This window comes from Hyperoodon ampullatus (genome assembly GCF_949752795.1).
Source record: "Hyperoodon ampullatus genome assembly, chromosome: 6".
Lineage (NCBI taxonomy): Eukaryota > Metazoa > Chordata > Mammalia > Artiodactyla > Ziphiidae > Hyperoodon > Hyperoodon ampullatus.
In genome coordinates this window covers 70,318,571-70,332,924 of record NC_136919.1, presented here as the reverse complement: position 1 = coordinate 70,332,924, position 14,354 = coordinate 70,318,571, and the positions used below count along the sequence as shown (strand labels likewise).

General features: G+C 35.1%; 1 protein-coding gene across 1 annotated transcript in view; it reads right to left on the bottom strand.

The window, feature by feature from the left end:
- Positions 1-14,354, bottom strand: part of BRD10 (bromodomain containing 10) — a gene marked incomplete at both ends in the record, with an annotated part of 105,488 nt that overhangs the window by 42,457 nt on the left and 48,677 nt on the right. Inside the window, one exon of the mRNA XM_079706180.1 lies at positions 8,493-9,910. Coding sequence (XP_079562306.1) covers positions 8,493-9,910 — 1,418 coding nt within the window. The remainder of the gene's footprint in view (positions 1-8,492; positions 9,911-14,354) is intronic.

Genomic DNA, 14,354 nt, shown 5'->3' with positions numbered 1-14,354 from the left:
AATAGGTACCTCTCAAGGGGACTGATAAATCTGAACACCAAAATGCCTTTCCTCTATATGCTACCTTTACTATTCTTGAAAGTTCATGGGAAAAGATTTAACTGCTTGCTAACCTAAGATAGCAATTTGAAGGAAATGAAATCCTTCCTCATTCCTATTCCCCACCCCCTCAGCACTCCTCTAACTAGCTTTTTAAAAAATAATTTGATTTTGTATTTATTTCTTTATAAGCACAACAGAGGTCACTCTTGATATTCCCAATTAATTTCATATTGTTGCCACAGAAGCACTAAACTTAGGTACTAAATTCTCAGTTAACTCTAACAGTCACTCTGTTTGACTGTAAATTAAGTAAATTAAGCAGCTGAGGTGGTTACTAGGCATCTCCTTTCATCATGTCATTAAGATACTTAAATGTTATTAAGTAACTAGAAGTAGTACTGTGCAGTAGTTTTAAGCTTGAGTTTTGGAACTAAACTACCTGGGTTGGAATATCAGTTCTAACCACCTACTAGCTGCAAGACCTTGAGCAAATTATTTTATTTCCTTGTGAAGTTTCATCATCTCTAAAATAGGGATAACGATATCACCTATGTTGTGAGAATTAAACGAGTTAAAACACGTTAAGGACTTAGACTACTGCTAGGCATATGGAAAATCACCAATAAATGTTAACTGTTGTTCTCATGTGCCTTAGCTAAGTTGTGGTAAAACTTTAAACAAAATGTTTATTATCTTTTAACCTTCTTCAAATTCTTTTATTAACTTAGTCCTTCATTTTAGTTCTTCTTGCTCTTATGTCCTATGTGCTACCACTCGACTTTGTACACATATCAATTAATGTAACACTTATCATACAGTATTATAATTATCTGTTTATATATTTCTCTTCCTTACTAGATTGAGAATTATTGACAACAGAAATCCTATTATTCATTTTGTATGTACAGCATTTAGCACACAAGAGAAATGATCCTTAAATATAAGAATCCTATACTTCATCAGAAATTTTATCAGTTTGGGGATAGAAAAAGGGAGGCAGGTAATTGTTTACAATTCTTAGAGTCAATCTGAGTCCATTTTATAATGAGGAAAACACTGACAGACAATTTAAATAATTTACACAATTTACCAAAGAGTTTCACAACATGACCTAGGAACGGTAGTAAGGAAAATAACATTTATTGATAGCCTACTATGTGTCAGACACTTAGTAAGGTGATATATAAATTACATCAGTTAATTCTGAAAACCACCCTCCAAGGTAGGCAATATCCCCATTTTAATATGGGATAAATGAAAATCAAAAAAGTTACTTAACTTGCTTAAGTGTTATACTGTAATAAGTAAGCCCCATAGCCAGGGACTCTAACACCAAAGTCCAAGCTCTTTCCATTATGTAATTCTAACCTCTCAAAAATCATAGTTACCATCTATTGATTCCTACCGTGTGCCAGGCACCATGCTAGGTGCTATGCATTTGCTTGCTATTCCATTAAACCTTGTAAAAATACAGCAAGGTAGGTATTACCTCATTTTTCACAGAGAAAGAAACAGGCTATAAACAGGTAAATAAATTGATGGAGAACTTACAGCTAATATGCACTGGAGCATATATTTGTACTAGATCTGTCTCATTTCAAAGCTGTGCTCTTTTTACGGTAAAATACTGTATTTTTTTGAGACATTCTACAGGGATGTAATCTGCATCTGATTGATTTCAGAGCATTCCTTTTGATTAGGGTTATAAGATCTGCATATTCACTATTACTTAATACCTTGAGACTATGTCCTCCACAAAACAATTTGAATACAAATTTTCCTGTATTCTTTAATAAAAATCAACTGTTACTTTTTATTAAATATTACTTTTTAAATGGAGCATGGGATACTGTAAAACCACACAGCCTTTGTTTTATAACCTGTTTTTGCTTCAGGGCAAGATAATATAGAGGGCAAGTTACATACTGCCCCCTAGTGGGCTTCCATTCCTCTACCACTTACTTGATCATACCCAGGGCTTTTACCTCCACTGCCCTAAGTCACCTAGTCCCATAAAATATAACTGTCAGAAGTCAATTTTAAAACATACAAAGAATTTCAACACAATGCCTGAGCCTAAAACACAAACATGGGCAAAAAGTGAGTGTCAACATGTACCTAGAAATGGATAAGGAAACTAAATATGGCCTAGTAATTAATGATACAAGCACAGCCTAATGAAGCTTTTTAAAATTATGCTTAGATCAGCTCTAGAAGGAAGCCCAACTTGAGAGAAAAATATAACTAAAAATATATTTCACACTATAACTTAGGCATAAAATTGTAGTATTCTAGAATATGGAGATACACTTACCAGAAAAATTAAGGTGACTATCATTCCCAATCCAACTCTTTCCTTAGTCTCTTATTCTTCATCTTTACCTTCACCTGGTTTTCCTGCCTGTATTCACTCCTTGGCTCCTTGGACTATTCAGGCTTCCACTTCAATACTCCTAGATTCAGCCTTCCCATGTTTAAAAATTATTCTAACACATACACTACTCTCTCGGTACTTTCATTTTAGGAATATTAATGTGAATAGATACTAAGACATTAATCACTGTTAAAAGTAAAAACCCAAGAGCATTTGCATTGTAAGTGATTCTGGCAAGTGCCTAGCTAGACTGTGAAGTCACAGAAACAGTCTAAATATGGCTTTAATTTACTAAATGTCCATATCTTGGCTAATATAAGTTTCTGGAATGTTCTAAGTAAGCCATTTGACTTTAACAAAACAGCTGATTTTCCTTCTATTCTCCTTGCCTATGAGCAAATTTCTCATCATACTGGCATTTTTTTAACACTATAAAATAATTCGATAACTCCTGAATACCTATTTCTTTTTTTCCCCTTTAACTCAGAATACTGAATTAGTTGTCAAATTCTACTATTTACTGCAACATCTCTCTCAAAATGTTATTTTCTTCTGTCAGTGTGATAGAACAATCATATAATCATTCCTTATCTGGATTTAGAATTTCCTCTTCCTGGAGTTATCTTCTACTCCTTCATTTTTTTTTTTTGCGGTACGCGGGCCTCTCACTGTTGTGGCCTTTCCCGTTGCGGAGCACAGGCTCCGGACGCGCAGGCTCAGCGGCCATGGCTCACGGGCCTAGCCGCTTCGCGGCATGTGGGATCTTCCCAGACCAGGGCACGAACCCGTGTCCCCTGCATCGGCAGGCGGACTCTCAACCACTGTGCCACCAGGGAAGCCCATACTCCTTCATTTTTATAAACACTGCCAGTTTCTTTTTATAGCTCTTTAATGGCATCCTAATTACCCTGCAACATTCCTTCTCCTAATCCTGCCATTCACTTTTACTAGCTGTGTGATCTTGGATATGTTAATAAACCTCTCTGTGCCTCAGTTTTTAAAAATCTATAAAATCTATATAATGGGGGAAATAGTAGCATCTACTTATGAGTTTTTATGAGGATTAAATGAGACAATATACATAAAGGCTTAGAACAGTGCCTGGCATGCAGTAAGCATTATATGAGTATTAGGTTTTTGGAGGGGTGGGGTAAGTAGAAGGCATTAAAATAAAAGGACACGGAGTATAGTCGATTCTTTCAGTCTTGTATCTTGGCATCTTGAGTTGGTCCTCTAAGAATTTTTCCCATAAAGACACACACAGTTAGGTTCTATAGTAATATTAACATAGAATTATACAACTGTTTCACAGATAAGGGCCTGGGTATAATCAAATATTGTAGATTACATTACTTTCTCAGTCATTCCCTATGAAGCAGCTCATTACTTTCACACATTTGATATATTTTATTTCAAGCTCATTTCCCTGAACTGTATTCCTGATTCAATTATCTAAAATAGCACCACATACCCAGAAAGATATCGCCTCAAAATGGCATATTTCCATCATTCAAACACCTTTTAAACCCTCAACTTTTCAACTTTTTCCTTAAGTTTTTCTCTAATTATGCTTATTTTTTCAGTGACACTTGGCTTAATTACACCTCCATGGCTGTGCTCACATTATTAACCATTTTTCATCTACCCAATCTCCATTATTCTTCAAAGTCCTTCATCTTCTATTAAATCTTACTATAGCACACATGGATTTAGCCTCTCTTTGACCTTTGTACGGTTCTTTACCGCATACTTAACAATTATTAAATGAGGCTATTTACTATTTTTGAACCTTAGTTTCTTCACCTATAAGAAACTAACACCACTTGTCTTACTTATTTTAATTGGTTTAGAGGAGCTAACACAAAATGATTTGGTTGAAAATAATGACCATGTAAGGAGAGAAAAACCCTCCAAACCAAACTGGTTGAAATGAATAACTTAACATACCACACACTTTTTTTGTAACAATTAATGTATCTTGAATCATTTTTGTCTGTTTTTTTCAGGTTTTATAAAAAGTCCTCTCATTTTAAGATTTCTCACTCATTTCACTCAACTCTACCTGCTCTACACAATCTATAATAGTGTATTACCAAAAACAACCAAAATGTCCAGTAAGGAGGTTGGTTAAATGGACTACACAATACACATAACAGAATCCTACACAGCCATTTAAAATGATGCTATAGAGATCTACTTATTGCACAAAGATGTTCATGGTATACTGTCATGTGGGAAAAAAGCAGACTGTAAAATGGTATGTATAGTATAATCCTATTAAAAAATATAAATGCCTTAAAAGAATGTGAAAGATACATATTAAGGGATAAATCTTAGTTATATCTGGGAGAACCACATTATGTGTGTTCATTTATTCATTCAATAGATTCTTACACAATGTGTTAGTCACTGTGCTAAGTGCTAGGGATGCAAAACCAGAAATAATCCTTCTGTCCTCAAGAATGTTATAGAACAGAGGGAGACAATCATCAAAACAACCTAGAAATAAATTCAACTATTAAGAATAAATTTTATAAATAAGTATTATGAAGGAGAAGTATCTAGTGCTATAAGTATGCATAATTGGGAAAATGCCAATGTTTTTCTATTCTACAATGCTTCCAAGAGTAAGGAGCAGGCTTAAATAAATGAAAATAAATTCAAAATTTACAAAGCAGAAAGAAAAGTCCAATTCTGAAAAACAGATTAAAATGCTTATGGATTGCAAAAGTGCCTCACAGTGCACTAAAATTATCAAATCATTTTCAACCAATTTATCTTTGGGTCTTCTACTAAAAATCATCTGCCATCACAATAAGAAGCTTTACTAAATCTGGAGATTCCACCAAAATTTAAGGCCTGTGTAATCAACATAAATTGGACCAGGTTAACTACATAAATCCAGATTAACTACATTTAGTCCACCCTAAGTAAAGGTTCATAAATCAGCCATGGGTGACACAGCTTATCCCAAAGCATATTCTACAGAACACTATTACTTGAAAAAAGCTCTGTATTCAAGTAAACTTGAAAAATACTAGGTTAAACAAAACTAAACAGTTTTCTTCAAGATTTTCTGAAGTCCTTAATATACTGGCCCAGAATCACTTATGTACAATTCTACAGTCCAAAAGGTTCTGAAAACTGAAGCTTTAAAAATAATTTATATGATAGCAAAATCTGACATAAACTGTTATGAGGTTCTTTATAGTCTTCATCTCATTTAGTTTGACTATTTCATACATTTTTCTGTAGAAATTATACATTTGGTTACAGGGGCTGCCCTAAGCTTCACTGGGGATGTTATTTAATAAACATTATATATATCATAATATCCTTCTAAAATCTGAAGATTTCTGAATTCCAAAACACATCCGGTACAAGAGTTTTGTAAGATGCATTGTGGACCTGTACTAATGCACAATGTGAATCTGTAAGAGGAATATTTCCCAAACCTGTGACCATGAAGCTCACTTTTAAAAAGAGTAAGAAAGGAAACACTGGATTAGGGTATGCCCTTAACTATAAAAGGCCACAATATCATATACCTAATAAAAAAAACCCTCAGGGCAAAGCCTCAGATAGACAAGTGTACAGAAAAACGTAAAACAGGTGTTTCGTTGTTGTTATATCATTTTACATAGTACTGTTATGCCAGTAAGAAGTTTAGTGAAGAAACTAAAGAAAAGAATTGGCCTATGCTTACTCAGTACTAACAAGGGAGAAGGAAACTGTATTAGCCAGATCCTAGTATTTGTGCCACTGAAAACTGACTTTCCAAACTTTGCCCTGAAGATAAAATGAGAAAGTGTATAGGCGAGTGCCATTGTTTTCTTGTACTTCATTCCTGTAAGCCTTCTCTTCCCAACAAACAGGCTCAGAGAGCATGAACCATACTCACTGAATTTGCTTCTGAGTTTTATTCATCCACTTGTCTAGAACTGGACATGCAACTCCCACAAATTTTTTCTCTGATCTACAAACACTCTGAACTTCCATTTTAAAAATGAAGCAACACTTTATTTGCTTACAATACAAACTCCTTTAAATTCAATCCTTAGGAGTTAATATTTTTATTCTGCTATTGGTATAATCTGTATAGGAGCTACATCAATATCTATTTTATTTTATAAACCATCATAAGCCATAATTACCTTTGAACACATGAATATTAGGTCATAAATGAAGACTTAAAAGGTTTTAGGTGACAATGGTATTAATAAAACAATACTACATGCTTTGGAATTGAAAACAGTTTTTAAATTTTAAAATATTATTTAATATATTAGAGGCTAACATTTCAAAGAGAACTTGCCAAATCAGTAAAACTAAATTTATATAGCCTAATGGATTGCTTATAAAATTTAAAGGACTTATTGCTGACAGTCACTTTAAAAAAACTGTAGCTTTTTATCATCTGGGTCAATGTGGACCACTTTGCAATTTTTAGTTCAACAAATTAAGCCTGTTCTTGATGGTAAATTTTGTATTTGTACTATTTCTTTATCAATTATACATTACATACACATTTTAAAATACATTTAATTGTATTTAATGACTTAAATAACTAAGGTGTAACAGCAACTATATCAGCTAAACAAAGTTCACTCCCTCATCTGCCAATTCATCAAATTATTGTCAAATCTTCATTACCTTTGTTACTGAGGGAAGGAATAAAAAACTGAAATCCATATATAATGCCAATAAATCACAATTCATTTTAGTAAACAATTCAAGTTTTTCCCAATCCAGCAACTTTTTATTAGTGTTAATAAATAAAGTTGATCATCTGCTTTTATCTCATCTATGCTCTTAGTAACTGAGACATAAATTGATTAAATGGCAAACAACAGGAAAAGCAAAAGCACCTGAGTAATTATAAAAAGAGAGCAAACCACCACTGAAGACTTTATTCACAGGATTTTTTGTTGTTATTGTTCAAACAGGCTTGTGGCAAATACAGTGAGTACTTAAATCTGGTGTAAGACAAACTTACAAATCCTGTAAAAAAAAAAAAGCTTCATATCTTATTAGTTGATGTAATTTTTTCCTTATAGTTCACATTTTTTTCTGGATATGAAAATATATACTAAAATAATTTTTCAGGAAGCTGAAAAATATATAATGTGGGAAAAAACTAAGACCCAGAAAAATAATCTAACTTGCTTTGGTTTAAGAAGCTAGTTGCTATGAACTTTAGCTCTGGGAATGATACCTCTTGATATCAGTGCTTCTTCCATTGCACTGTACTGCCCTTAGCCTGGGGAAAAAAAACACTTCTTAAGAATAATGGGGGGGCTTCCCTGGTGGCGCAGTGGTTGCGAGTCCGCCTGCCGATGCAGGGGACGCGGGTTCGTGCCCCGGTCTGGGAAGATCCCACATGCCGCGGAGCGGCTGGACCCGTGAGCCATGGCCGCTGAGCCTGCGCGTCCGGAGCCTGTGCTCCGCAACGGGAAAGGCCACAGCAGTGAGAAGCCCACGTACCGCAAAAAAAAAAAAAAAGAAAAAAAGAATAATGGGAAGCATCACTTATGGAGAAATTGGTCCAGAGAATGTAAAAACATAACGCCCAAAGATTCTCAACTGAGAATTAAATTCAAATGTATTATACCAGTATTTTGTTGTTGTTAGTATTATATATAAAACCTCTTGGGCTTCCCTGGTGGCGCAGTGGTTGAGAGTCCGCCTGCCGATGCAGGGGACACGGGTTCGTGCCCCGTTCCGGGAAGATCCCACATGCCGCGGAGTGGCTGGGTCCGTGAGCCATGGCCGCTGAGCCTGCGCGTCTGGAGCCTGTGCTCCGCAACAGGAGAGGCCACAACAGTGAGAGGCCCGCGTACTGCAAAAAAAAAAAGCCAAAAACAACAACAACAACAAAAAAACCTCTTCTGCTCTGGATTTTAATTATGGGGACTAATATAAAACTTGACCTTTAAACATACATACATACATACATACACACACACATACACACACGTTATTTCATTTTGTCAATCAGAGCCTTCCATGATGCCTAATTGAAAGCACTACTTGAAATATGCTAAAATGTAATTCTCACCCATTTGTGTTAGCTTACCGGATTTGTGCTTCTTGTGTTTTGCTTTCTTTTTGATGATCAATAACTTATTCTGGATCTCAGGTTTGTAAGACTTGAATGCAAGGGAATGAAGACCTTCGCGCTTTCTTTGTAAGTTTTCATTCAAAACATCTTTCAATTTCTTTTTTTTCTTTTTCTTCTTTTTTGCCCTCATTTTAGTTACTTTGAGTTTCTTGTGGCTCTGCAGTGACTGTTCTAATAGAATATCCCTTACAACTTTGTGGCAGTTAATTTCTGGATGATCACTGTGACTTCCATTTACATGTATTTGGCAAGATTTCAGAGCATTTTCTTTTAATGGACTGGGTTCAGGCTTTACTCTGGAAGCTTCACCATATTTTTCCTGATTTTCTATAAACCTTATTTCACCTGGACTGAGAGGCTCTCCAAAGCCAGTAACTTCCCCTGGGCTCCCTGGTTTCTCTAAATTTTCTTTACAACAATCAGTTATTTTCATTTCACAGGGCCTGTGAATTCTAATTTCACAGTTGGATTTCACTTCCATTTCAACAGAGATGTCATGATTATCCAAGTTCATTTTAGCAGGGCAGCAAGTTGGATCAAAACTAATTTCCTGCCCTTTCCTGAAGGCAGAGGGCAGGCCTTCTCTACTACACCTATGTTCTCCATTACTTGCACTAACATAGTCACACTTCAATTTCTCCAGTTTAATCCGAGGTACTCTTTGTATTTTAATGGGTGGAACTGGAAATTCTGGGGCTTGAAAAGGTCTCTGTTTATAAATCCGTACATCTGCACCACAGAACTGTGGGAAATGTACATAAGCATTCTCCAAATAATCGTAACCAAGGATAACTTCCCTGCATTCATGAATAGGCTGTCCAAGTACAGCATCTTGAACTTCCTTTTGTGTTTCATACACAAAGTCACAAAGACCCTTAAGTAACCACACTTTTTGGTAGAAAGGTAGTTCATGAAAAGGTTTTTCTTCCAATGGATTAACTTCTCCAAGAACTTTAAAAAACTGAGGACACAACCCAAGTTTTTCAGCACAGTTATTGGGATTTTCAGTCTGCCCTACAGCCGTGTACCACTGTTGTACTTTCTGTCTCAGTGCTGCTTCCCAGGTTCTATAAGGCAAAGTAGGTCTTCGATGTAAGGTAGGTCTGCGATGGGGAGGACTTAATAGAGAAGTCATTATTTTAGATAGAAAAGCGTTACACTGAGGCATCAGAAGACAGCGTTCCAATTCGTAAAAGACTATTTCTGGCAAATTTAGAATTTGCTGGGCTAAACAAAGGAAATGCCCGATTGCTGGAATTTCCCACATGGTCTCCATACAAGTTGGAGCTGCTTGAGCTAGAAGTTTTCTTTCCCATTCTTCTACTTCCTTTTGACTAGCTTCTTCTGCTTCTTTTCTTTCCTGCTCCCGAAGCCTAAAGAAAATTTAACAAATTATATTATTATTACTTAAAGTAGAGAATACCATAAAATACTAAATTTTAAGTATGTCATATTTATCTTCAGTCAACAAGGCAACTGGCTGTTCCAGTTTTCACTATCAGTACAAAGTGTCCCATTAGATGTACTATTGTGTTTTTTTTTTCAGATGAAGAAATACACATATAACCTGATCCTGAGTTTTACTGATGGAGGATTATCACTAACATTGCTACTCAAAGTAAAACTGTTCAACTCACAATGTGTATCAACTTCAAAATAAATGAAAAACATTTTTTAAATGTTTACTACACAAAAGCACAGTTTAGTGCTTTCTAGAAGTAATATGATGTCATGTAAGAGCTGTAAACATGTTTACATCCTTTGACCTGATAATTCCATTCCTAAAAAGTTATTCTAAGAAGATAATTCAATAGAAGCAAAAAGTTACATGTTTGTCAGTGTTAACTGGAGTTCTGTATATGAAAAATAAAAATATAAAGAAGTTGTATTATATAACTGGGAAATAAGCTGGATATATTATATAGCCTTAAAATTAAAATTATGAATATCATGCATAAACACAAAAATATCAGAACACAATACAGTACTTAACAAACAATAGCAATAATGAAAATATGCAAATACTGAACAAGGAGATGACAGTATTCCAAAAATACGTGAATCCTATGTTGATGAGATTATAAGTGCTTTTTTCCCCTTAAAAATTTCTTTACGGGCACTGCTTTAAATTTTCTTAATTAAAAAAAATTAAATTAGATAAAAAGAAGTCTTTGTGATCTTGCATTAGGCAAAGTGTTTTTAGATATGGCACCAAAAGCACAGCAACAACAACAAAAAATAAAGTGGTCACCATCAAAACTAAAAACGTTTGTGCTTTTAAAGGACATCATCAAGTGAAAAGACAACCATGGAATGGGAGAACATTTTTGCAAATCACGTATCTAATGAGAGATCTGTATCTAGAAAATAAAAGAACACTTATAACCCAATAATAAAAGGATAAAATAACCCAACTAAAAATGGACAAAGTATATATTTCTCCAAAGAATATGTACAAATGAATAATAAGCACATGAAAAGATGCTCAATATCATTATCCATTAGAGAAATGTAAATCAAAACCACAATACGATACCAATACATGAATTGGTATCTCTCTTACGATAATGATCTTGAGATGATTATCGTAAGAGAGATAATAACAGTTATTGGTAAAAATATGGAGAAACTGGAAACTTCATACACTATAAAGGATATAGGTACTTTCAAAGGCAGTCTACCAGGTCCTCAGAAGGTTAAACATGTGACCCAGCAAACCTACTCCTAGGTATATGTCCAAGAGAAATGAAAATATATGTCCACATAAAAACTTGTATATTAATGTTCATAGTAGCATTACTCATAATAGTCAAAGAGTAAAACTACCAAATGCATTTGGTATTTGTATATCCATCAACTGCTGAATGGATAAATAGAAAGAAATCATAAATATCAGATCAGAAATAACTGAAAAAGAAATTAAGGAAACGATAGCAAAGATCAATAAAACTAAAAGTTGGTTCTTTGAGAAGATAAACAAAATTGATAAACCATTAGCCAGACTCATCAAGAAAAACAGGGAGGAGACTCAAATCAATAAAATTAGATATGAAAAAGGAGAAGTAACAACTGACACTGCAGAAATACAAAAGATCATGAGAGATTACTACAAGCAACCATATGCCAATAAAATGGACAACCTGGAAAAAATGGACAAATTCTTAGAAATGCACAACCTTCTGAGACTGAACCAGGAAGAAATAGAAAATATGAACAGACCAATCACAAGCACTGAAATTGAGACTGTGATTAAAAATCTTACAACAAACAAAAGCCCAGGACCAGATGGCTTCACAGGCAAATTCTATCAAACATTTAGAGAAGAGCTAACACCTATCCTTCTCAAATGCTTCCAAAATATAGCAAAGGGAGGAACACTCCCAAACTCATTCTACAAGGCCACCATCACCCTGATACCAAAACCAGACAAAGATGTCACAAACGAAGAAAACTATAGGCCAATATCACTGATGAACAGATGCAAAAATCCTCAACAAAATACTAGCAAACAGAATCCAACAACACATTAAAAGGATCATACACCATGATCAAGTGGGGTTTATCCCAGGAATGCAAGGATTCTTCAATATGTGCAAATCAATCAATGTGATACACCATATTAACAAACTGAAGAAGAAAAACCATATGATCAACTCAATAGATGCAGAGAAAGCTTTCAACAAAATTCAACACCGATTTACGATAAAAACTCGCCAGGAAGTAGGCACAGAAGGAATTTTCCTCAACATAATAAAGGCCATATATGACAAACCCACAGCCAACATTGTCCTCAATGGTGAAAAACTGAAACCATTTCCACTAAGATCAGGAACAAGACAAGGCTGCCCACTCTCTCCACTATTATTCAACATAGTTTTGGAAGTTTTAGATACAGCAATCAGAGAAGAAAAAGAAATAAAAGGAATCCAAATCGGAAAAGAAGAAGTAAAGCTGTCACTGTTGGCAGATGACAGGATACTATACATAGAGAATCCTAAAGATGCTACCAGAAAACTACTAGAGCTAATCAATGAATTTGGTAAAGTAGCAGGATACAAAATTAATGCACAGAAATCTCCGGCATTCCTATACACTAATGATGAAAAATCTGAAAGTGAAATTAAGAAAACACTCCCATTTACCATTGCAACAAAAAGAATAAAATACCTAGGAATAAACCTACCTAAGGAGACAAAAGACCTGTATGCAGAAAACTATAAGACACTGATGAAAGAAATGAAAGATGATACCAACAGATGGAGAGATATACCATGTCCTTGGATTGGAAGAATCAACATTGTGAAAATGACTATACGACCCAAAGCAATCTACAGATTCATTGCAATCCCTATCAAACTACCAATGGCACTTTTCACAGAACTAGAACAAAAAATTTCACAATTTGTATGGAAACACAAAAGACCCCAAATAGCCAAAGCAATCTTGAGAAAGAAAAACGGAGCTGGAGGAATCAGTCTCCCTGACTTCAGACTATACTACAAAGCTACAGTAATCAAGACAGTATGGTACAGGCACAAAAACAGAAATATAGATCAATGGAACAGGATAGAAAGCCCAGAGAGAAACCCATGCATATATGGTCACCTCATCTTTGATAAAGGAGGCAAGAATATACAATGGAGAAAAGACAGCCTCTTCAATAAGGGGTGCTGAGAAAACTGGACAGCTACATGTAAAAGAATGAAATTAGAACACTCCCTAGCACCATGCACAAAAATAAACTCAAAATGTATTAAAGACTAAATGTAAGGCCAGATACTATCAAAGTCTTAGAGGAAAACATAGGCAGAACACTCTATGACATAAATCACAGCAAGATCCTTTCTGACCCACCTCCTAGAGAAATGGAAATAAAAACAACAAGAAACAAATGGGACCTAATGAAACTTCAAAGCTTTTGCACAGCAAAGGAAACCATAAACAAGACCAAAAGACAACCCTCAGAATGGGAGAAAATATTTGCCAATGAAGCAACTGACAAAGGATTAATCTCCCAAACTTACAGACAGCTCATGCAGCTCAATATCAAAAAAACAAACAACTCAATCTAAAAATGGGCAGAAGACCTAAAGAGACATTTCTCCAAAGAAGATATACAGATTGCCAACAAACACATGAAAGAATGCTCAACATCATTAATCATTAGAGAAATGCAAATCAAAACTACAATGAGGTATCATCTCACACCAGTCAGAATGGCCATCATCAAAAAATCTACAAACAATAAATGCTGGAGAGGGTGTGGAGAAAAGGGAACACTCTTGCACTGTTGGTGGGAATGGAAATTGATACAGCCACTATGGAGAACAGTATGGAGGTTCCTTAAAAAGCTAAAAATAGAAGTACCGTACGAGCCAGCAATCCCACTACTGGGCATATACCCTGAGAAAACCATAATTCAAAAAGGGTCATGTATCACAATGTTCATTGCAGCTCTATTTACAACAGCCAGGATACAGAAGCAACCTAAGCGTCCATCAACAGATGAATGGATAAAGAAAATGTGGCACATATATACAATGGAATATTACTCAGCCATAAAAAGAAACGAAATTGAGTTATTTGTAGTGAGGTGAATGGATCTAGAGTCTGTCATACAGAGTGAAGTAAGTCAGAAAGAGAAAAATAACTATCGTATGCTAACACATACATATGGAATCTAAAAAAAAAAAAAAATGTCATGAAGAACCTAGGGGCAAGACGGGAATAAAGACACAGACCTACTAGAGAATGGACCTGAGGATACGGGGAGTGGGAAGGGTAAGCTGGGACGAAGTGAGAGAGTGGCATGGACAT